Raw genomic sequence first — 24,933 nt, 5'->3', positions numbered from 1 at the left:
GGAGACTCTACAGCCACATCGGCCACTGCAGGCTGGCTCTACAACTAAAAATATTACAAATTGCAACAACCCGACCTGGAGTCAACATCATCCCCTCCCTCAACCAAGACACTCCGGTTTTTCTCCTGCGTTGAGATTGCAACGTCGAGACCAGGATTACCGGTAAAGAAATTGACCGGTTTAAGACCAACTACCATCTTGTCCGAGGGCATGACGGGCCAGTCTTCGATTCGGGGGTTGTGAGTCGACCCGAAAGTGTGCCAAATAACAATATCCTTGTTACGCACCGACGAATGCTCAGTTCCAGCTCGCTTAGCAATCGCTGAAGCAATCCCGTCGCCACCTAGTGACTGCATAGTGTGACGGCCTGAGGGGAAGTGTTCTTCCCCGGTGTACCGCGTAACCCAGACGGCGTGCTGTCCAAACTCTGAGCGTCTGGCATGGTACGAATCCGGGTGTGCGAGTAGCATTTGACTGTAGGCAGGAAGTAGCTTGAAGCCAACTGGGGTTCCGGTCACTGGATTGATAACATTCTCGTTGATGATTTTGAATGTGCGGTTCTTGGTGATATCAAGGTCCAAGCCGCTTTCTTCCTCCACGATGGAAGAGCGCGTGACGTATCCGACGCCGAAGGGATTTCTATGCGAGTCAATAGCTTCTTGAGATTTACCGGTATGGTCAAAGCTGTGCACGTCGACAGGCATAGCATGGGATTCTTCGACCTGCAGAGAGTTGCTATGACCATCGATTGCGGGATCCATACGCAGGGAGAATAAATGCTGATGATAAGGGGCTAGAACGCCGGGCGCGACAATGGTACCCCACGGTACTTTGTCACCAATATCAATCGGTGCGGTTGAAAGGATTCCAGTAGCGCGTACTTCGTAATGAATCGACGCATCCTGACCAAATTGGAAAGCGAATATATATTCGTAATTGCTAACGGTGATGATGGTTTGCAGGACGAGGATCCGCGAGCGCGTCACCACCGCATTTCTCGTCCGGTAGTTTGTGTGTTTCCACAAAATGCCGTCATCTTCCTCATGACAGCAGACTACGTTCGGAAGCTTCAATGGGTCCCCTGCAGTAGTCGTGTGCCAGCCATCAAAATACTTGATGTGACCCAAGCAGTCACAACCCAGACGAAGGTTGTTAGCATTGATTCCCGCCCCGTCATTGCCAAGATCAAATGCCCCCTTGCGAGGGTAAGGGGCTCGCGGGTCGCCATAAGGCACAAACATTTCTGCAAGGGACAAGCGGTAGAAGAGGCTTCGGCCATCGTAGCGAATGTCGTGAAGGGTGAGGCCTTCTCGGTAGTTGAACCCGATGTGCATGGACCATTTTTCCCAGTCTAAATGGTTCCCTTGTGTCTTGAATGAGGGGCCTTCCGGCTGTACCACTTGGTATGGCTTTGTAGTTGTTCGCGGTGAAGCTCTCAATCCAGGGCTGTATTCGATCTCCGCGCCGTGGATTTTGCGGCGATCGAATGGCTTCGGCTTGTCATAAATGCGATCGTCTGGACCAGAAGGAAGTTGATACGTCTTGGTGACTTTCAAGTCTTCCGATACTTCCGCGCACAGATCTAGAGGATAGGCATAGTAATTGGCATCGGCGTCATCCACCAAGCGCATGTAGAACCAACACTATAAACTTGGTTAACATCCAGCCGTTGTGCACTTTGATTGATTTGATGTATTTACCATGGTAGTCCGTTGTGAAGTGTCCTTGGTGCCATCTGTGGCATATGCCCATGACTCAACAACAACGGTAGCACCGTCCGGCAGTTGCAAGCGAGCAATCTCTTCCTGAACGTTCGGATGTGACATGCACGCCTTCTCGGCGGCTTTCATATAATCAGAGTCGATATACGGATGCCTTCCGATTAGGTGTTCCTTTTCAAGGATTGTAGAGTCTTCGAGATCGACTAGGAGTTCAATAAACTCATTTGCGGAAGAACCCCCAGGAAGGACTACTTGGACACGAGCAACTCTCGCAGGCCTTTTCGGTGCACCAATTCCTTTATGAACTTGCTCCAAAAAGGGAATCATATCTGCCTTTGGAGGTTCCTTCAGGGTTATCACTCGAAAATTGGGGGGTCTCCCGGGAAATGCATGGCGTACAATATCCGCAGCCTGAGACCACTGTTAGAAACAACTATTCATATGGCTTTCGTTTGTTTCATACCTTTGCGATTTCCTTTGGACTCAAAGGATCAAAGGGGTGGGGAATCGGCATAGCTAAAGGTGAAAGATCTCGCACGAAATATTGGCTGTAGTTTTGAATTGGGAACGAAGTATGTGAGGTATAGTCTGACTTATAGGCTTGAGCTGATAAATCCTGCAACAGAGTGTGGAGATAAGCAGAGTCTTGGAATGCCCGGAAGCATTCCCCAAAGGTTAGGTTTAGGCGACACTGCTGCTCCGTGGCATTAAGTTCCGCATCCCGCTTCCATGAAGGTAAGGATTAACCGGGCAGGGCCGACCGACGCTCGCACCGACCTTCCGGCACGACCCTAACAGTAAGTTTAGGCGCGGCGTGCGTCAAGATATGCTGCCATGGTCGCTAAAGTATAAGGCTAGCCGAGAGATCTCGACCGGCTGCTTATCTTCAACGCTTTCGTGCGGGGTCGGTTCGATAAAGTGCTATTGTCAGTCACTGCCATGTGCCAATATGCGAGCGAAAGTTGAAGTACCATGTAAACAACACTTGAGCCACGTCTTGAAAGCAGCGCTATTGTATTGAATGACTACACCTGGACGATCTCTCCAAGTATGAGAATGGTACCCGTCATAGCATACTAGAAAAGAAATTCTGGACGAAAAGGTGCTTGCATTTCTTCTAGATATATTTAAGCCTGTCTTAGCCTCACCCGAAAACATTGCGTTATGCGTTTCCCTGCGAAATTTGAACTTGGATGCTGATGCGGATACTATACCCATCAGCTTAGTGCTTACTTCATTTCATAACCAGTCTCCAACGAATGTCAGAAGCGGCTTGTAAATGTCACTCAGCAGTCCATTTCATACCCACTATTCACGAATGCATTCGATACCAGCTGCTTACAAAGTGTTTACTTCCGTCCTTGTTCCCGCCCCTAGTCAGATCAATGCCATACTTGTCTTCTCCATACTGTGCCACATGTCAGTAAAGCCATATAACTAACAGGCCAGACCCCGGTATGACCCCATGGTCATCTACAATTTAACAAATGGGCCGAGCGGAAGGGGAATTCAACCTTTCACCATCATGAGCTCGACTGAACCCCCTTCCGATCCTTCTATCCAAAGAGGGTACGTACATACTTTGATATGCACTCCATCCAATGCATACATTCTTATTTATCAGGAAGCTACAGCTTCAATGGAGCGATCATCACCCAGGAACGGCATATCCCACCCTTTGTCTTCGCCTTCGAAATTACTTACCACCTTGACAAGTGGCCTGCATTCCTCAAGAACGTCAAGCCCCCAAAGCATTTCCATCCACATCAGGAAGAGTACATAGAAGTCCTGGAAGGGGAGTTGTGCGTCGATGTTGGGAACCAACAGTACACACTGACTCCCCAAAGTGGACGATTCTGCATTCGTCCGTGGGTTAATCATCGATTGTATCCGCCCTTAATTCCTGCACAGCAACGATCAAACGATGATATGATATCATCTGGGGGTGGTGGAATAATACGATTTTTATTATCCGGGCAGGATACTGTGGAGACATTCAAGCTGGATATATTGTTTTTCATGAATTGGTACGGATACCAGGAGGAGACGGTAGTTGTGGGGAAGAATGTCGATATGCTACAGGTCATGTCGGTGAGTTTGTTTGCTTGAATGTCCCCTTTCACACTGTTTCTGCCAGGCTTTGGCTAACTGAGTTGATGGTCTCCATTTTGGCAGATGTTCGATGCTGGGGGCTCCTATCTGCCACTGCCGGAGTGGCTGCCCTTCGGGTCAGTTATAGCTATGGGGATGGGGATTACGCTCGGCCGCTGGCTGGGTAGCTTACTTGGGTATCAGCCTTACCACCGTAAATGGACCCGGGGCAGTGATTGGGATCTAGCATGCGATCGTATGGAAAAGGCTTTGTTTCAAAGGCGGTTTGCTATAAGGGAGAAGAAGATCGATTGATCCAGTGTTTAGCTCGTTATTTACAGCGTACGCATTGCTCAATGGAAGAACTAGTCATCCAGTATATTCATTTTATTAGCTATGGATGTGTACAGTAGTATGTGTCTGCAATTTGACCAGTCAAAAGAGTCAGCTGATTCAAGATCATCATAGATATACGTCGATACTTCTGGATGCAATGCGCATGTCCAGGATCAGCGAATGCATCCTACACAGTGAATAAATTCCAAGGGTATTGCTGAAGAGGCTTTTCCTCATGGAGAGGCACCATTGCAGGATAAACTACTCGACAGCTGCACCATACTTCGACTGCTCCCCGAATTTGTAATCACGCCAAGTTTCAGTCTACTCGACCAGACGAATAGGGACCAAGAGGAATACCCGCTGCACATGTCTAATCACTCAGATGGAAGACCCTATTGTCGCTAGGGCAGGGCACAGTGGGGGAGTGGGGAAAGCACACGATTTGAGTCTGATAAAATCATTCCGATTCGTCTGATCGACTAGACCACCCCACTGATATGCGACATCAATGCTCAGACGCCATAGTTATCCAATCCAACTGCAGTCTTGAGCTGGCGCTGGAACGAACGTTCCAGCACAATTGATGCAGCCAAGAATTCTGATCATGATGCACCAGATGGTTAGGAAGTATCACCTGTGGGCTTTCCTATGTCAGTGGCTGTCTGAAGCCGAGAAACGATGGTCGCTGCCTCCACGCTGATGGCAGAAGCCGTCACACGACATGTAAGAGCGTTGCCCCATTACGAAGGATCTTGGTAAGATACATTGAAATACTCGGGCTTAGAAGCTCGCCATATCATAAGGAAAGAAGGCTGGCCTTCAGATTCCATCTCTGCCAAGTCCTACGTATTATTAGACGTCACAAAACAGCGAGCAAGACCACCAACAACTTCTAGCTTTGTACCCACTAACTGATAGACTAGAGCTACTCTAGTGTACAGGCTGAATTATGTCTACTCTCGGCGGCCTGCACTGCAAAAATCATCGGACCCTGAGTGGGAGTGACTTCGACATCGCAGGAAGCTAAAATCTGACCTGCTTTAAATATTTCACCAACAACCCAATCATGATAGTGCCCCCAGTCCACCAGAAGCCGTTGCTGAACCACCACCAACAGCTCCGACTATCCTGCAGATCTACATACCAGACCATGAGACCATCATTCATTTCATTATGGAAATTATACTCAAATTCAGCGCATCTATTGGCACTCTTGCTGAGTCACTAACGGCCAGAAGAAGTCAGACACTTCCCTAGCACACGCTAGTAATTTTTCATCCTAACCAGATACAGGCGGTACGTCGTCATGTACCAGACCATGAGACCGAGAGACACACTAGACCCGCACACAGAAAAAAGGTAATACGATGTCCCTAGCCCACTTGCTCGGCCAGCTTCCACTAGGAGGCCGGTCATGAGCATCAGGACGGGCCACAGGACCGCTTTGGTGTGGTCTTGCAGCAGCACTGCCCTAATTGCACTAACGGTGGCACAGCCGACATCAGACAACACCAGCCCCTCTCTGTTCATCCATGTTGGTCAGCAATCAGATACATACAGCCAACCAATCATTGCTCGCCATTTTATTGCTTCTAGCCTCACTCGGCCAGTCGCGGCGGGTATGCGAATCACCTGCACTCACTTGGGAGCCATCGACAACCCAAGCCTCTTCGATATGCTACCGGATAAACGACATGTCTGTACACTCTGAGCACAGCCCTCTCCTGATGGGTCCTGTGGATGCGATTTAGGGGCCATATCGGCGGAAGAGGATTAATGAGGTCACAGTTGTCCTATGCTTCAGCCTATCGTTAGAACGCAATGGAGGCGAAATGGTGCGGCCTACGAGCATTCCTTGCACCAAATTGGTCCGTGCATCGCCGCAGCGCTCTTACGTCCGGAAACACTCATCTACTTGACTGTCTACAGTATCCTGTAATATCATTTACTCTTAGGCCAGAGGGATAGAATCCAATTACTGTGTAAGTCCCATCCCGGGTTGACATGGAACTAGGGACTATCCAGTTAGCTGACCCTCTCTCTCCGAGAAGATATAAGGCAAAGACTAGAACCTGCAATGAGTGCCACAAATCAGTTGCAATAAGACAGCTCTCTTTTGTTCTACGCAAGAAACTCAATTCTATACAATGCCGCTTATGCTCAGCGAAGATTCATGCTGCCCGAGCGACAGCCGGTCAGTTCCCTTGGCCATTGTCGGCTTTGCCTTTGAGTTTCCCCAGGAGGCGACATCCAGTGAAAGCTTTTGGGAGATGATTCGTCACGGAAGATCCGCCAGTACAGACTTCCCCACGGATCGGATGAACATCGAGGCGTTCTACCACCCGTCGAAGGATCGGCCTAGTAACGTACGCCCCCTCTAATGATCCTGTGTACCTCACACGGCTGATGTTCTTCGTAGCTACCTGTTCGGGGAGGAAACTTCATCCGAGAAGACCTGGGAGCATTCGACGCTCCTTTCTTCTCCATCACGCCCGGAGAGGCTGCCTGTATGGATCCACAGCACCGACGCATGTTGGAAGCGACATACCACGCATTGGAAGATGGTACCCATTCCCTCCTTCACGACAACCTATTCCAGTTTGCTCATGACTCGTCCAGCTGGCATCCCAATTGAGAAGTGTTCCGGCACTAACACGGCCGTATACACGGGGTGTTTCACCAATGACTACCAGAGTGTCCTACAGGAGGACTTTGAGCTCGAAGCCACCCACGCCGCGATGGGAATTGCCTTCTCAATGCTAGCCCATCGGGTGAGCTGGTTCTTCAACTTCAAAGGTGTCTCTATGAACCTCGATTCGGCCTGCTCGAGCAGCTTGGTCGCCTTGCACCTAGCGGCTCAAGATCTGGCTGCAGGAAATTCTTCCATGGTATGTGTCCGGGCATTCATGTGTAGAGATTGGTCAATCAAATCCAGCTATGCCCAGTTAAATTTCCCTTGATGGGCACATCTGCAAAGCAATGGCTAACATACTATGGGTAAATGTCCTCAGGCACTCGTTGGGGGAGCCAACATCGTTTTCCACCCAAATTTTATGAAGATGATGTCTTCTTTCAACTTCCTCTCACCCGACAGCCGAAGCTGGAGCTTTGACCAGCAGGCCAACGGCTACGCGCGTGGTGAAGGCATTGGCATGCTTGTCGTGAAGCGACTGTCTGATGCTTTGCGTGATGGCGACTGCATTCGCGCAGTTATTCGCAACACAGGCTCAAACCAGGACGGTCGAACTCCCGGTATCACGCAGCCCGATGGGTCATCCCAACTCGATCTAATCAAGCGGACCTACGACCAAGTAGGATTGGACATGGGTCCAACGCGCTTCTTCGAGGCCCACGGTACCGGAACCCCAGTCGGGGACCCCATCGAGGCCAACGCTATCGGTCAGGCCTTCAGTCACTGCCGGTCTGTCGAGGACCCGCTGTATATCGGTGCGGTTAAGGCTAATATCGGTCATCTGGAGGGTGCCAGCGGTTTGGCCGGCCTAATCAAGACCATCCTGGTTTTGGAGCATGGCATTATCCCCCCGATTGCCGGGTTCCGCACACTGAACCCCCGCATTGATGCCAACCAGCTTCGTTTGAAGTTCCCCAAGGAAGCTATCCCCTGGCCTACTACCGGCCTGCGTCGTGCTTGCGTCAACTCATTCGGTTTCGGCGGTACCAACTCCACAGTTATCCTGGATGATGCCTACTATTATCTGGAGCAGCATGGGCTCAAGGGAAATCACCAAACGCAACCATGCTATATAGCACCAAGTCCCACACTGCAAGTACTAGCTGCTCCGTCAGCATCTGAGACGACCGTCAAAGTGCTTGTCTGGTCCGCTGCGGACCAAACTGCTGCGGAAAAGCTCAGCGCTGCGTATCACGACACCATCCGCCAGTGTCCTCCAGAGGAGCTGTCAGACTTGGCCTACACCATGATTTCCCGTCGGAGCAGATTCCCTTGGAGAGGTTTTACGGTCACTGGTGGTCAGCAACTGGAGGCCGTAAAGCCCGTACGAGCAGGCGATGGAGTACAACTAGCCTTTGTATTCACAGGACAAGGCGCACAGTACCTGGGAATGGGGAAGGGCCTCATCTCGGTGCATCCGGTGTTCCAACAAACAGTCGACCTCTTGGATGCTGACCTTCATGCCCTCGGCTGCTCGTGGTCCCTGCGCAGCTTGTTCGAGGGCGACAGCCATCTGCCCATCAATCAGCCAGAGTACAGTCAGCCAGCAACCACCTGTCTACAGATCGCTCTGGTCGATCTGCTTCAAAGTTGGGGCGTCCAGCCTGCCATCGTTGTGGGTCACTCGTCCGGCGAAATTGCCGCAGCCTATGCAGCCGGTGCCTTGTCGCGCGCCGCGGCCGTCAAGATCGCCTATCACCGTGGCCGCCTATCCTCGCAGCTGGCAAGTCAACGAACGGATCTGTCAATGATGGCTGTCGGTGCCTCTGTCTCAGACATCCAGCCCTATCTGGCTCGTCTTGACCAGCCCACTGCAGTCATTGTGGGCTGCGTCAACAGCCCAACCAGCATCACCCTCACTGGGTCCATCGCCCAGCTGCACACTCTCCAACAATGGCTTGAGCATGACTCCATATTTGCCCGCATGCTGCGTGTCCCCATGGCCTACCACTCGCCCGCCATGAACGCTATCGCCGCCGAGTACCGCGAGGCAATGGGTGACCTCTTGCTCCCAGATCTCAAGGCAAACCCACGATATACTACTACCACCACCCCGATGATCTCTTCGGTAACACAAGCCCTCGTCACCCCAGAAGTCCTCGCCAGCGCAGACTACTGGGTCCGAAACCTGACTTCACCCGTAGAATTCTGCGGCGCTCTCTCACGCCTTCTGTTCGCGGAATCATCATCCACCTCCTTCCCCATCACTCATCTTCTTGAAATCGGCCCTCACCGTGCCCTCCAAGGCCCCATCACCGACACCATTCGCGCCTCAGCAGCCTCCAAAACAGCCACTAAGGCAACCCCTCCTCGCTACCTCTCCCTCCTGGACCGCAAAGTTCCCGCCTCAACCATCCTCCTCCAGGCCACTGGCCACCTTTTCTGCGCGGGCCTCACGCCCAACCTCCTCCTCGCCAACAATCTCCCCCAGCCCAAACTACGGCCCATCCCCTCCCACCGTCTCCCCAGCTACCCCTTTAACCACAGCCAAACCTACTGGAAAGAAAGCCGCCTTGGCAAGAACTTCCGCTTCCGCACACACCGCCGCCACGACCTTCTCGGCACCCGTAGCCTAGACTGGAACCCGCAGATCGCGCAATGGCGCAATATCATCCGTCTGCGCGAGGTCCCCTGGCTCCGCGACCACACTCTCGACGGTCAGATTCTCTGTCCAGGAACCGGGATGCTGCTCATGGCTGTGGAAGCTTTTCGCCAGCTTAGCCTGACGACCACACCGGGTATCGAAATTCGGGACGCGCGATTTCTACATGCCTTGCGGGTGCCCGCAGAGACGGAGCAGGTCGAGACACAATTGACGCTGATTAACGAGGGAACGGAGTGGATGAGGTTTAGGCTGTTTGCGATGGAAGGCGGGAGCTACGTGGAGTGCTGTGAAGGGAGGATCCGGGGGGCAGCAGCGGATCACGAGGATGAACTTGAAACGCTTGTGCTCCCCAGTACTGTTACCAATGGGAAATCGGTGCAGGAGTGGGTACAGCAGGTGAGGAACGGTTGCTCCCAGCCATCGTCGCAGGACATCTACGATGGCTCGACGGGCAGCTCGCTGCATTACGGCCCGGCGTTTCAGAGCATCAAGCAGCTGCGGCTGGGACCGGGTGCCAGGGCAGTGGCGGCAATTGATTTGGAGAGCTGGAAAAGGGTCATGAGTGAGGAGGACGCGCCGCCGTATGCCGTGCACCCGTGTACCATGGACGGGCTGGCGCAGTTGGTCGTGCCGGCGCTGAACCACGAACAGCGCGACACTTTGCCGACTATGGTACCAGCGCGGGCATCCCGCATCTGGATGGACCTTCGTAAGCCGGCATTGCTGCACCAGGGCGAGATCCTGGCTGTCGCACAATGCCGGCTGCGGGGCCATCGTGGCGCCAGGTTCGATGTGGTAGGCATGAGTGTGGACGGGGATCGGCCGCTGCTATGTATGGAAGGTCTGGAAACCTCCTTTATTGAGGCGGCGAAGCCAACAGCAGTGATTGGCGACTCCTCGCTACAACGCCAGCTATGCACAAGCCTGGTTTGGCGGCCTGACGTGGATATGCTTGATCGCGAGCAGCTGCGCGAAGAGGTCTGTCGCGACCGACCGTCAGAAGCTCCTAATGCGCTGGGCCGGTTTCGATCTTTGCAGGTGGCTACGCTTGGATATGTGATCGAGGCAATGGAGTACCTGGCGCAGCATCCAGAGGTGTCCGTACCTAACTATCTCCAGCGGTACGTAGCCTGGATGCACTACCAGCGGCAGCGACTTCAGGGTAGTCCCGAATGGACGGCGGCACAGAAGCTAGCGCAGGATCCGGATGCGCAGGCGCGCCTGGTGCAGGAAGTGGAGGATGGCTGTGGCACAGAAGGACAATTCTTCATGACTGTGGGACGGCATTTGATTGCAGTGCTGTCGGGGACGGAGGACCCGCTGGAACTACTATTCCGTGACGGGATGTTGCACCGGTACTACGACCAGATGCTGGCGGATGCATACCATGCTTACCCAGCGTCGCGTTACCTCGAGCTGCTGGGGTTCAAGAACCCGGAGCTGAGGGTGTTGGAAGTCGGCGCTGGCACGGGGGGTCAGACGCTACGGTCGTTGCAGACTCTTTGTCCCCCGGATGCACCGGCGCAGTGTTCACTGTACGATTATACCGACATCTCGCCAGGGTTCTTCCCCGCCGCCCAGCAGAAGCTTGCAGATTATAGCCCCGTGGTGCGCTTCCGCACGTGTGATATCTCGGTGGATCCGGTCACGCAGGGGTTCGAGGATGGGAGTTATGATTTGGTCCTAGCCTCGCATGTGTTGCATGCGACAGATCGGCTCGATGAATCGCTGCAGCATGTCCGGCGGTTGCTGAAGCCCGGAGGCAAGCTTTTGCTGTTCGAATTCACTGAACCTAACTCGGTACACATTGGCTTTGCATTTGGGCTGTTGAAGGGCTGGTGGAGTCCGCTAGATCATGAGGAGCGCTCAGCTCACAGCCCCTGTCTGAGTCCGATCCGGTGGGATGAACGGCTGAGGCAGAACGGGTTCTCAGGCGTGGAGGTTGAAGTCCCCGGGCAAAGCATTCCGGAATGCCAATATCTGAGCATCATTGTTTCTAGCGCAGACGTACCTGACAATGAGCAGCCGCAGCCACAACAACAGCAGCAGATTGTGATACGTGATCCATCGATTGCGTCGCAATGCGAGATGGCACATGAACTGGGTGGGCAGATCTGTTCTTTAGCCGAGGCATCAGAACTGGACATTCCCGCGGATGCCATGGTGGTGGTGCTGCTTGAGATGGAGAAGACATTGTTGGCCGATGTGTCAGCCCACGACTGGACGCATTTGCATGCTGTCCTCTTGCAGGCCAAGAACGTGCTGTGGATCACACAGCCGCCAGCCGAGAGTCCGAATCAGATTCCCCAGCATGGAGTGGTTGAGGGATTCGGGCGCGCTCTGGCCTCGGAAGATGCCACCCGCAAGTTCGTTACCCTGGCCCTAGATGGCCAGGTCTCGTCAGCCCGTGCCACTGAGACGGTCCACCACCTTGTCACCGAGATCATGCGTAACCCGGTTGATGCTGTGGAGACTACCTATTCCACCACGCACGGTGTGATCCATATCCCCCGTGTCATGTCAAATGACCCCATGAACGAAATCGTATCCCAGGCGACCATGCCTCGTCGGACCAAACAGTGGACCCTGGAGGATGGAAGCAAGCCTGCCGCTGCTGCAACCCTGTGCATCGGACCACCGGGACGTCTACATGAGCTGGAGTACCATGAAGTGGCGGAGCACAAAGGTGAATCGGTGGCAGAGGACGAGGTAATCTTCGATGTGCAGGCATTTGGACTGAGCCCGCGCGATGCCTTAATGGCAGCCGGGCAGCTGGATGCAGTGGCCTTGGGCAGCGCCTGTGCTGGTATTGTCCGTGCCGCAGGAAGCTGCACAGGGTTCCTGCCCGGCGACCGGGTGTGCGCCGTGGGCAACGCCATGGCCGCGTCGCTGATACGCACCTCAGCTCGCGCAGTGGTCCCAATCCCCGCGAATTGGAGTTTTGCACAGGCGGCCGCCGTGCCAATTCCCGCGTGGCTGGCCTTTTACGCGTTGGATTGTGTGGCGCGGCTGGCGACGGACGAAACGGTGCTTGTACATCATTCAGTTGGTAACAGCGTCCAACGCATGGCCATACAGCTAGCCGTGCGCCGCAGTGCACGCGTCTTAGCCACCGTGCCCAGCGAGAGCCAGAAGACTAATTTGTGTACCGCCCTTGGGTTGGCCGAGACCGAGGTCTTAGTAGTTACCAAGGACGCAGAGCTCGCGCCAGCCCTAATGAAGCTGGCGATTCGTGGCATGGATGTCATTGTCGGCTCGGTCACAGACGAGCGTATGTCGCAGCATCTCACCTCTGGTGGCCGCTTGGTTGATATCAGCTGGGGTGAGCAGCAACAACAACAGTCGCCGCTGCAACCTTTTGCCCAACGTGCAAATACCTCTTACACCCGCATCAACATGGCTGAGCTCCTACAGCAGCGTCCACAGCGCGCTTACAACATCTTCCAAGAGGCAATGGCTGAGTATCCGGGCGACCAGCCGCCGCAGTCGCATGTCTATACCGCCGGTTCCGAGACGGAAGCATTGCAGCAGGCGGATTTGATGGGAGGCACCGTCGTGACGCTTGACGCCGGCCGTTCCATCCCCGTTAGTTGTATCACTCGCCCCAAATCCCAATTTTCAGCTGATGCCTCGTACGTGATCGCCGGAGGTCTTGGTGGGCTAGGACGCAGCCTGGCGCGGTGGATGGCTAGTCGCGGGGCGCGGCATCTGGTGCTGTTGTCTCGTTCGGGAGCGCGTACAGCGGCAGCGCAAGGATTGGTAAAGGAGCTCGAACGGCAAGGTGTGCACGTAGCAACGCCTGCAGTCGATATCAGTCAGCGAGAGTCGCTCGAGCAGGCGCTATTGGAGCTAAAGCGCACGATGCCGCCGATCCGGGGATGTATCCAGGCGACAGTGGCCTTGCGCGACAACATGTGGGAAAACATGACGCATGAGGACTGGTCGCTTAGCATTGGCTCCAAGGTTACCGGCTCGTGGAATCTACACTGGTGTCTACCCCGCGAGCTGGATTTCTTCGTGCTGCTATCCTCGCTGAGTGGCCTCTTCGGGGCGCCCGGTCAGTCAAATTATGCAGCTGGAAATGCGTTCAAGGACTCTCTTGCGCATTACCGCATCGCACAGGGCCTCAAAGCGGTATCTATTGACTTGGGTCTGATGCTGAGTGAGGGAATGGTTGCTGAAAGCGACTTCCTGCGGTCGATGCTGCATCGCAATGCCATGCTGATGGATATTGCTATCGAGGAGATGGTCGCCCTCTTCGACTATTACTGCGATCCAACTCTGCCACGGCTAACCCATTCGACTGCGCAGATCGTTGTAGGCATTGAGATGCCGTCGGTTGCTTTGGCCAAGGGTCTCGATTTGGACCATTCGGTCTACCGGCCGATGTTCCGCCACCTGTTCCAGATGGACGCGCAGCGGCACCCAAGGCATGGGGAAGCAGAGATGGAGATGGCACCGATAGCAATGACGACTGCAATTGACCGGCCCGCGCTGCTGAAACAGTCAGCATCTATTATTGAAGCTACCGGACTGGTGCTCGAGTGGCTGTCGGGAAAGCTGAGCCAGGTGCTGGGAATAGCAGCTGCAGACGTGGAGCCAAGTAAGCCCATTCACATGTATGGGCTGGACTCGATGGTGTCGGTCGATCTACGCAACTGGTTTAACCGCGAGATTGGGGCTACATTCACTGTATTTGACTTGATGAGCAACACGCCCCTGCGTGAACTAAGTAGGATGGCCGCCGAACGAAGTCGTTATCGGCAGAAGAGCAGCAACACCACCACCACAAGCAGCAGTCCAGCAGTGACACGCTCCGATGAAATCACCGAGCTAGTACGCAAGTACACGGCGGACTTACCCGTGCGCTCGTCCAGGGTGTCGATGGGTGATGCTACTGTTTCGGACCGGTCGACCATCCTTCTTACTGGGTCGACGGGGTCGTTGGGCAACTACCTTTTGCACGGCTTGCTGCGCAATCCCCAGGTCAATAAGGTTTACTGTCTGAACCGATCGGACGACGCTGCAGCTCGGCAACGTCGCAGTTTCTTGGAGAGGGGACTCGATACATCATTACTTGAGGACTCGAACCGGGTACAATTTCTGAGGGCTTCGTTTGGGGAACGTCAACTGGGGCTGGCAGAATCGGAATACAACCATTTGCTAGTGTCAGTCGACACGATCATCCATAACGCATGGAAAGTAAACTGGAACCATCACGTCTCATCTTTCGAAGATCCTCACATCAAGGGTGTTCGCGAACTCATCAACTTCAGCATGGCAAGCCGGTATAATGCGCACGTGGCGTTTATCTCCTCCGTTAATACGATCACGGCGTGGAAGCCATCTGGTGTGGCAGAGGAGCGGGATACGATTCCCGAAGAGCCTATGGAATCTGCAGATGTCGTGATGCCTCAAGGCTATGCCGAAGCTAAGCATGTCGGGGAGCGGATCTGCATCGAGGCGTCGAGAAAATGTGGCGTTCCAACTAGTATCCTGCGCGTGGGCCAAATCGCAGGTCCGAATAGCCGGCTGGGTATGTGGAATTTATACGAGTGGATTCCCATTCTGATCAAGTCTTCCAAGTCAATGGGTCAGATCCCCAGCGACCTGGGTCACTATTTGGTTGACTGGGTCGCTGTGGACATCCTGGCGACGATCGTGTTGGAAATACTCCAAAGTCGCCGAGCCGCCACTGCTGCCGCCATGGCTACTACTCCTACTAGCAGTGTCTTCCATTTGACAAGCCCGACAGGTGTTTCTTGGAAGTCACTTATTCCCGCCATTCAAGAGAGGTATCCGGTGAAGCTAGTATCTCTCACAGAATGGGTAGAGGAGCTGGGGCGCCTGCAGGAACTCTCACCTGAAGAAGTGGCCGATAAACCAGCTATTAAGTTGTTGGACTTCTACCGCCTGCTGGCTGGCGCGATGGAGGCAAGTCCTAGAATGAGTCTGGAGCAAGCCAGGGCAGCCAGTCAGACCATGGCGTCTCTAGGCCCGGTGTCCCTGGCTCAGATGTCAAACTGGCTGGACCAGTGGAACTTTTGAGCTTGATGTGGATTCTTTCGTCCTGATATAGCTATGGAGTAATATCATGATCTTCAACCTACCTACACTTTATCCCTATTAAATTCGATTGTCATTTTAGCCTCTTTGTATAGGTGGGAGGGTCTATCTTTACCTTTTTTTTTTCTTTTCCATCAGATTGTTCAGTGATAGGCTGACTAACTTTTTGATTTGATTCGGCATGAAAGGGTAGTATTAAGTTACAATCTTCCGGTCATGTCACCCACACCTGCCACTGGATCTTGGGTTATCCATATTCAGTGAGATTGGGTGACGCACAAAACGAAAAACTAAATGGTAGCATAATGTATTGGTGTACGAGAGGCCTACGTAAGATGTCAATCTAGATCGTATAAAGACGAAGAGGTCAAATTCTATTTCATCGAATCTATCTCTCACCAAAACGCGCAGGCAATCCCATGATCAGAAATTTCATACTTATATCACTCGAACCATCTCAGAAGGCACCCAAAGGCAGATGCCGTATGCTAGTTTATATAGCTGCAAATGTCCTTCAATACATGCTTATGCTGAAGTAAAAACTCGCCCCGAATTCCGTCTTTTCATTGCCATACTACTGTTTGGAATTTTCTTTACTACATTCTGCTCACGTATTACTCAAGGGGCATGCAAAGGATCAGTCACTGCCTTGCCAGTGCCATCTTTCTAGTCTAGCCGAACTCGATGCTGACAGGTGCGAAGCCCACCGAAGTGATGAGTGGCCGCATTGAATTAGCGTAGCGTTTAACGTAAAGTTGATACTCGCCCAAACTGACATGGTGTTCAGGCCTCTCCGTATTCCACGATATACCTGCACCTTTGCGCTGATAAATATTGTACTCAGCAAGGCTGATGTGTCTTTAGTGTGGGCCCGAGTTCATGTTCGTATATCGTATACCGTTCCTTGGCTGCCACTGATGTAGTGCTCACGGGAGTCACGTTATGACGTGGATGTCAGGCACCTAATAATTGCGAATCTACTTCGCTTTTCCTGTTTGCATGGCTGGAATTTGTATATAGCCTTATTTGCTTGAGGCGGTTATTTGCATTTCTCGGAGTATATGATCTCGCAGCCGATAACGCGAGAGAATTAGGTTTCAAGAGCATTTCTTCAATAGCATGTATGTGATATTACTTCCCTCTTGGAGAACTTTCAAAAGACTGGTCAATGTCTTGACAATGATGAGGTCTACATTATTCTGGGATATGATATATATTCACCTCTTCTTGACGAGAAGTATCTCCTATCGATGTAAATGATAATAGTTCTGTTAGAGTCACAATAACGTGTTATATGCGGTCATCAGTATTATTGGATAGACCGTTGATATTAGATATTTGACGAAGGTGCAAGCGAGAGAGTGAGTATATATTTCATGTAATCAACACTATCTGCAACAGGGACACATTCCGTGCCTGCCCGTGTCTGCATACACAATTTCAATGCCATAGGAAAGCTCGTAATGCATAGCCCAATGAATTTCTGAAATCTGATTCACAATAAGCCCAAACCTTCCATAGGTCCCCGTTCGGGCGTCTCGAACTCGTCGCTTATACCTTATTCGGCTATCATCTCAACTAGAATACATCTTGTATTCTCCCGCAGTAATGGTACTATAAAGCATAGAAAACTTCAACATGATACAATCATATGCCATACAGAGGAGAGGTGAAGCGCGGGGTTGAAAGGAAGTCGATAATTGAATCGCCCAGTGACATAAGATATACAGGCATTGAATTGGGAACGATGATCAACAACCTCAAGGTCATCAGATCTCCATCTCCGGCGCGAGTCCTCTCCACATAGAACATCGATTCGCCTGCTGCCCTGGAATTAGCTCCATCGCGGTACTATTTGTCTGTATCTTGAGCCGCTGTGCCAGGTCAGGCATCCACGGTTCCCAGCGTGGTGTGTGGCCACGTCTGAGGGGATTTGGATCCAGCACCTTCACGAAACTGATCCAATAGTCCATTACGGTAGCGACGACGTTGGCATTGATCCCGTTGTAGCTTGTGGTCTCACTATCACCAGCAAAGCCGACACCAAAAATAGCGCTAATCTCGAATATATGTGGCACGCCCAGGCCTTCATCGATCAACTCTGGGGCTCGAACGTTGTATCGGTAGTTCCAAACCCGATCGGCCATTGACGCTGCAATGGAGTTTCCGGGGCACGTAAAAGTGGCGTCGCCATAGGCGGCGGATGCGGACGGGAAATAGGCTCCATGGTCTGCTACGGGACGCATACGGGGATATGCAGCCATGATGGTGGACATGTTGGTAGGAGACAGCCCCGGGTAATTAGCCTGGAGAAATCGAGACATATCTGACGAGTCTGTGGCATTGTATGCAAAGATAGATCCCTCGTTTGTATCGTCGCCCACCAGTACTGGGATTTTCAAGGTTTTGCCCTGGTCAAAGAGCCGATACAACTGATCTTGCACCATCTCACCATCAATGACCGGCAGGAAGTACCACAATGGCAATGGATCAGATGGAGCATTAGGAAATGGGCTCGGCACGTTAGCCTTTTGTATTATAGTGAGGTCCGCAGACTGAAGACAAGCCAACGCAGATGATGAATTAGAGCAGCCGACATCATCCACAAACCGCGTGTACTGGAACTCCATTTCTGCAACTTTGCGCAATGTGGGCCAGAATGGAGACTCTAGTACTGCACCTGTGAAGATCCCCTCCTCCCCACCTCCATACGCAGTCATATGATGAGCCACTGAGCCCGCACCGGCGGAATCACCATGGACAACAATATGGTCTGGATCTCCTCCAAACTACACCGAGAATGTCAGAACATCCATGCGCTATAGCAGCTTTTCCCATGACTCACCTTGTCAATATACTGCTTAATCCATGTGAGAGCCTTCCGCTGGTCCAGCAAACCCACATTTAGGTCTCCCTCCCGCCGAATCTCCTCGCTGGCTAGGAACCCCAGGGCCCCAACACGGTAATTAAAGTTGACAAAGACGAGGCCATATCCCGAGTGCTGGATCACGTCCGTTCCATTGAAGTTGGCATTGGAGTTGGATGCATAGCCGCCGCCTTGAATATGCACCCACACTGGCAATTTGGAGAGGGCGGTTGCGTTGGATGGGGCGAACACGTTGATAAACAGACAGTCTTCCCCAACACTTTGGCTTATTTCTTCTCCAACACCGATGCAGGTTGGTCCAAACTTAAGGCCACCGACCTGTGCGTCAGTACGTGCCCTGTTCTGTAAGAGATATAAATCACCTACCTCAAATGCATCCTGAATATATGATGTGCTGATTGGATCAGCCGGTGCTCGGAACCTCCGTTGACCCAAAGGAGGCGCTGCGTATCTCATACCAAGGTATTCATCTACCCCAGCAGGCAGCCGAATACCCCGGTAGCGAGCATAACCCAGGTCGACCTGGGGCTTCCCATTCACGCCGGCGGCGCAGGCTCCCAGGAAAAGGATCAGATAGGATTCCCAGTGCATTTGTCTCCTAGAGAAAGGAATTGCGTAACAATTGTCTGCTATTATAATGATGACGATGATGACGATGATGTTGATGATGTTGTGTGCAATGCATGACCATCACTGAGCCCCTTCCTTATGCACGTGATTCATTATTGCAGCAAGGGTTGCTCCAGTCTATTGAATACGATATATCGCCTAGTATGACTGTCAATCAGACATCTACTTGCAAAATGGCTTGCAAATTGTTCCTGGGTTTACGGTGTTGGGTTTACGGTGTCTTTAGAAAATACAGTAGGCCCTATGTTCAAACAAGGTTAAGGAGCCCAGGTATACTTCGCGGCGAAGCACTCCCTTGATTGATTATTTCTTGGTTTCTTATTTGATATACAGACGTTCTTTCATCGTAATCTGTACTACCTTCTCAAGTATATCATATCAAGTAAGACTACATATATCAGTATATACTATATCTAATGTCAAGGTGTAGGTTTGTATGAAGTAGAATTTTAGTCTATCATGTTTTGAACCATGCAACTTTTGGCAGCCGCTCATGCTGCTGCTCGCACAGAATTTAGACATCTGAATCAACGATGTCCCCCCCAAAAATCCCCGGCCTCGTATACTATGATGTCGACACAAGACTGAAAAGACGATATTCAGTCATACATCTGGTAAGATAGCTCTGGACGAACACTCTTTTATAACTATGAATACCATCTTTTGGCTTACATCCTGCACTAGTGAGTTCAATACCAGCATTGGATGCATGCAGCGAGTATAGTATGGTATGCTTGAGCTAGACAAGCGTCTGCAGCTAGAGTCACTGGCCCCCAAGCTCGAAGATGATGAAGCGATCGGATTGACTATAGGTGGAAAGTTACACTTGGTGCTGAAGCAACGCAGTATTACTCTACTGATGCTCTCAAGTCAAACGTGTAAGACGCGATCATTTCTCCTCGTTTTGCATTGTCGGGATCTTCCTAAGTGGTTCGACAGCTGGCTTCAGATACGCCTCTGAAGACCTCAAGTTACGCGACTGATCACGAACATCTGGTGCTCATGGATATTCTGACAGTGTGGAGACATGGTCTACGATAGGCTTTCTAGGAGGAAGAAGAAGGGGGGACAACGACAAAACTCATCTTGATAAAGCTATCCATCTATACAGATAGTATGAGAAGGAATCTGCCACTACATGAAAGTCTCCAAGAACCCGACATCTATGCAGTGCTTTCCCATCGGAGACTGGTATTATCCTGGCGTAATATACTGTAACAGTATCGACTTCACAATACGGCCTCCCAACCCCCAATATTTTCTGTCTTACCCACATCAATGCAGCAACCCAGCTTCGCATTAGCCTGCGGGCCTTTAGTGATTCTATTTCCCTGCAAAGTGACTTGCACAAACTATCTCACGCTAGTTTTATGGAAGTCACACTAATCCTCAATTACTATGCTTCGTTCCACCAGTAAAAGACTACCTGTTACCCCCTCCCGAACGCGATCATGGAAAGTCAGCGTTGGAGGTATGGACTCGGGTAACTCCCTCGAAGCAACTGCTAAACTACTATTATCCCAGCCTCCAGAAATTCTGAAGCCTTAATAAGTATGTCGCAGCCATGCTACCATGCGCAGTACTCAACCCCACTCAATCTTGAGAGTCCAATTATTCTACAGAAGCAAGTTCAATTTGTCGATGGTGCCTACTTTTGGCCCACATGTTCCGACTTCGCAGAGGACTTCTGTCACAATGAGCCGTGCTACTCCTTCTGAGAAGACACCCCGCAGAGAACGCTGCGGGTCGTCCAGATTTTAGCGCAGTGGTTCAAATGTGACTGAGTCTTCGATAGGCGTAGCGCTTGCTTCGATGCACTTTACGAGACAACGAACGAATTGGCCGCTCGACATTTATTTTTACCGGGCTGTGCCATTCTGGTTAGCGACAAATCGTACTGGAGCAATATCACAGCGGGCTCCTTCTCGCCTCCTAAGTCAGATGTCCCTACCATATATCGCTGAAGTGCTTAGAATCACGGATATCTTTATTTGTGTTCTTGACAGTCGGGTGGATTTGCTACAAGATGTCGAGTTGAACAGCTCATCCCATAAACAGCAGACGCCACCTCCTCTCGCCTTAATTGATCCTAACACTATGTCTCGGGGAGAATCACTGCCTAGCTGCATATCTAAAGCACGTCGCAATTTTAGCTCACTTTTTCCTATCCAATCTTCGGAGCCGGTATCTGCCTACAGCTGTCTTGAAAAGATTTAAGACCAAGGATGCGTGACGACCCAGCCTAGCATTGGGGAATATCTCCTCACCCCTGACTTCCATTTCTATACCGCTTTATCGTTTCTAATCTGAAAAAGCCTATTGCACAATGGCATTCCAGGCAGCAACTGGTCTTTCTGAACATTCCCACCATCTCAATGTTATCTTCGTCGCGGTGACGGGGTTGATGACCTTACTATCGGCATGCTTGGTAGCTCTCCGGTTTATCTCACGCTCCCTCACACTCTCCATAAAATTGGATGATTGGTTCTGTCTTCTTGCTCTGATTTTTTCCTATGGGCTCCTATGCACCACTGCTCTCGTCACAACCGTGGGGCATGCGGGCATCCACATCACTCAGTACAAGGACCCCCTTGTGCTAGAAAGATACTTCCAGGTACGCACGTAACACAGGGTAGAGAACGCACCTTTTCATTTCCTTGAACATTCATGTTCAGGAATGCACCGTAATCTAACATCAGGTGATTGTTTGGTCCAGATTACATTAGCCGATATGGTGATCTACAACGTCAGTGTTGGATTGACCAAAATATCTATATTACTCTTCTATCGGCGAATTTTCTCCGTCAACAAGGCTTTCCTATTTTGCAATTGGGTGGTCACCGGCCTCTCCGCAGGGGCCTGTATAGCCGCAGTCTCCGGGCTCATCTTCTCCACGAACCCTGTAGATGCACAGTGGAAATTCTGGGAGCCCAGCACGACAATCCACAACAAGAGCTTCTGGATTGCTATGGGTGCAGTCAACATCCTTCTTGATGTAATTATTCTGATCCTGCCACAACCGGTAGTTTGGCGATTGAAGCAGACACGCCGGTGTCGAGTTCTGCTTTCTCTGGTCTTCAGTGTAGGTGGATTGTAAGTTCGTCTGATAAACTCACCTAATCCCCTATACTGATAGCTGGTATCCCCTCAGCGTCTGCGTGACCAGTATTGTACGGCTTGTTTATATGGCCACGATTGATGTATCCGATTTGACATGTGCGTGCTCTCCCTTGATTCCTAGAAGAATAGTTGATACTAACCACACTTCCTTGCTGTAAAAGACACTTTCACTATCCCCGGTATTTGGACCACAGTCGAAACAAACATGAGCATCATTTGTGCTTGCCTCCCAATGATCCCAAGCTTGGTCCAGCATATCCGTGAACCTCGATCGACTAAGGGGACGAGCACAGGCTGGAGTGGCATTACACGCCTCCGCCCTTGTCACAGTTGGAAGTCTGGCTTTGGTGCTCTTGGCTCCGTTCGATACCACGCTGTCGGTTCCAGACAGGAACTCTACAATGACATCGAAGCGGCGAGCCCCAAGAGGGCCAACAATTATTGGGGTGATGTGGCCCAAGTCCATGCATATACAAAATTGCAGGGGTATTAAGATCTTGCAGATAGACCGTTGTCTTATCGGGCTCATTTCGTGAACTAGTCTGCGGATGTGTGGCGTATGCTTGGGGAAGACAGACAGGACTTAATTGGGGAAGAAACAGTTGGCGATACTGTTGGATGAGGTGGCAACGAGGACAAAGAAACAACCAACATTTCAAATGCCATAGTATCTTGTCTATTGGTCTCACTTGCGTTAGATACTAAGCTCGCTAGTCTCTTTATGCAATTTGAGGCCGTGCCCAGACCCGGGATTTTCCTGCCCCTGCTAGTGCTGTTTTATAACTGATTATAACCTAATGAAATCTTCCCTACAGTGTACAGCTACTAGCAGTGGTACATAACTAAACCATACCTAATTTGGTGGGGTGATTCGCTTATTATTAGTGAGATATCATTCCTTTTCACCCACTACTTAGGCTCCTCCGGCCACACTTTTCCTCCGACGCATCATCACCCTTCCACTCCTTATCCCGGACTCTTTTACTCTCCCATATTTGGTTTTTTTATTTCCATTGCGACCAAAATCCCTCTATAGTACTATCCTATCTCCAAAGGTCACTATGACTACCACCTACCCCCCAACTAACAACCCGGCCATCGTCCTCGTCTCTGGCGCCTGGCACCAACCATCATCTTACACCTCTTTCACCACCGCGCTTCGCAACCTCGGACATGAAGTCCACGTGCCTTGCCTTCCCTCTATTAATGGCGCCCGTCCCCCAAATGCTGGTCTAGAAGAAGATAGTGTATTCATCCGCACCTGCGTGGAGAACCTCGTCTCTGCCGGCCGCGAGGTTCTGGTTCTGCTTCACTCTTACGGCGGCCAGGTCGGAACGAATGCCCTATCCAACGGCCTCGGGGTCACAACCCGTCGCGCGCAGGGCCTCACTGGCGGCATTGTTCAATTAGTCTACATCGCCGCTTTTGCGCTCACAGAAGGGGTCTCCATGGTTGAGGTCGTCATCTCTCACGGCCACGGTCCCTTGATGGACGTGGCCTTTGACTTTGCCGAGGACCGAACCTGCATCTCCCGAGACCCCAAGAACCTCCTGGTCGGTCCATCTAAAAAGTCAGACGAGGAGACTGACGCCTATATTGCGTCCTTACAGCGGTGGAATGGGAAGGGCTTTGACGGCAAGCTCCAGCATGTCGCCTGGCGACCTGAGGAAGGGGGTATTCCTCAAATCGGATACATCTATTCAACCCAGGATATGACTGTGCCCTATGATTACCAGAAGGAGTTTGTGCAGACGATGCGGGAAGCTGGATGTCAGGTTCGTACGTGGGAGTTGGAGACTGGACACTGTGCACTGTTTACCAAGTGTGAGGAGGTCGTGGAGATTGTTCATGGATTAGCCATTGGAAAATGAAAGGACAGGAGCGTTGATAGCTTTTGATGAACAAGAAAACACAAATTGTCACATAACTAGCAAAATCTGAAAGTAATTGTACTTTCGCGTTCTGTAACGCATATAACGTTCAGGGCGATTACTGCAGCTACTAGTAACTGTAGAAAACTCTTTGGATTTTATGAAGGAATTTCAGAAAATGGAAGTTCCTTCCGAAAAAGAACAGCAGGTTCATTCATCTGTTCTATGAGCTTCTTAGCCGTAATTGAACCTCACTTAGACAAGTATACTAGACTTCTTCCAGCAGAATTAATGCTTGGGGTAACTATATATGTTGGTGGATAGCAGTAAAAGACGAGCTTGTGGAATAGAAGTCCACTCCATTCTGATCAGTGAGCATTGACGTCGACTGCTAAGACCTATTTACTCGCTTAACTGCTTTTAGATAGAGCTCAGAACTAATCTGAGTGGCTGGCGGGTTAGGGAGGGGTAGTGTAGTAGTACTGAGTGTGTAACGAAAAGGGAACCTGCAGTGCAGATCAGCAGGGAGCATTCCCCTATGCCATCTGCTCCACATACGATACAGGATAATCCAGTTAGAGATGCATGTTTGGCCTTGATTCCTCTAGTCAACAACTACGTACTATATATGGAACAGTATTACCACCAATGCAGGCTGAATCACATCTTGTCACTAACTCACTATCACATCTCAACAGTCTTACCGCCACGATTATCACTCCAACTTGGGGCCCGCTTACGGCTCCGGCTCCTGCCGACTCTTCCCGCGGCCCCATGTACCATTCCGCCATCAGCGCTTTGTGTACTGTGTAGTATCGGTCTGTAGAACTATGCTAATGTAGTTGTAAGAACAAATGTTCCTCGAGCTTAATGCCATGAAAGATGAGTACTCGGTATGCTTTTTGCTTTGC

The 24,933-nt window shown here is 51.3% G+C and overlaps 6 protein-coding genes across 6 annotated transcripts; 4 read left to right on the top strand and 2 right to left on the bottom strand.

The window, feature by feature from the left end:
* Positions 1–53: 53 nt before the first annotated feature.
* BO85DRAFT_518159 (amine oxidase) lies at positions 54–2,235 on the bottom strand (the record flags this gene model as incomplete). The annotated part of the gene is made up of 3 exons (XM_025664953.1): positions 54–1,643; positions 1,701–2,132; positions 2,185–2,235. 3 exons carry the CDS (start codon positions 2,233–2,235, stop codon positions 54–56), a joined length of 2,073 nt encoding a protein of 690 aa, XP_025518567.1.
* Positions 2,236–3,246: 1,011 nt separating this feature from the next.
* Positions 3,247–4,127, top strand: BO85DRAFT_457459 (cupin domain-containing protein; the record flags this gene model as incomplete). The annotated part of the gene is made up of 3 exons (XM_025661521.1): positions 3,247–3,290; positions 3,356–3,812; positions 3,897–4,127. 3 exons carry the CDS (start codon positions 3,247–3,249, stop codon positions 4,125–4,127), a joined length of 732 nt encoding a protein of 243 aa, XP_025518566.1.
* A 2,171-nt stretch (positions 4,128–6,298) lies between these two features.
* Positions 6,299–15,627, top strand: BO85DRAFT_416288 (polyketide synthase; the record flags this gene model as incomplete). Its single annotated transcript, XM_025657725.1, has 4 exons — positions 6,299–6,517; positions 6,571–6,715; positions 6,771–7,039; positions 7,163–15,627. 4 exons carry the CDS (start codon positions 6,299–6,301, stop codon positions 15,494–15,496), a joined length of 8,967 nt encoding a protein of 2,988 aa, XP_025518565.1. The 3' UTR covers positions 15,497–15,627.
* Positions 15,628–17,066: 1,439 nt separating this feature from the next.
* On the bottom strand, positions 17,067–18,992 carry BO85DRAFT_509569 (putative carboxylesterase; the record flags this gene model as incomplete). The annotated part of the gene is made up of 3 exons (XM_025664501.1): positions 17,067–18,303; positions 18,360–18,719; positions 18,768–18,992. 3 exons carry the CDS (start codon positions 18,990–18,992, stop codon positions 17,284–17,286), a joined length of 1,605 nt encoding a protein of 534 aa, XP_025518564.1. The 3' UTR covers positions 17,067–17,283.
* Positions 18,993–21,357: 2,365 nt separating this feature from the next.
* On the top strand, positions 21,358–22,644 carry BO85DRAFT_366114 (uncharacterized protein; the record flags this gene model as incomplete). Its single annotated transcript, XM_025655764.1, has 4 exons — positions 21,358–21,645; positions 21,748–22,124; positions 22,183–22,247; positions 22,313–22,644. 4 exons carry the CDS (start codon positions 21,358–21,360, stop codon positions 22,642–22,644), a joined length of 1,062 nt encoding a protein of 353 aa, XP_025518563.1.
* Positions 22,645–23,063: 419 nt separating this feature from the next.
* BO85DRAFT_447214 (alpha/beta hydrolase) lies at positions 23,064–24,145 on the top strand. Its single transcript, XM_025659673.1, has one exon. It carries the CDS (start codon positions 23,213–23,215, stop codon positions 24,020–24,022), a length of 810 nt encoding a protein of 269 aa, XP_025518562.1. The 5' UTR covers positions 23,064–23,212; the 3' UTR covers positions 24,023–24,145.
* Positions 24,146–24,933: the final 788 nt, after the last annotated feature.

This window comes from Aspergillus piperis (assembly GCF_003184755.1).
Source record: "Aspergillus piperis CBS 112811 unplaced genomic scaffold BO85scaffold_4, whole genome shotgun sequence".
In the NCBI taxonomy this organism is placed as follows: Eukaryota; Fungi; Ascomycota; class Eurotiomycetes; order Eurotiales; family Aspergillaceae; genus Aspergillus; species Aspergillus piperis.
This window is presented reverse-complemented; position numbering and strand designations above follow the sequence as displayed.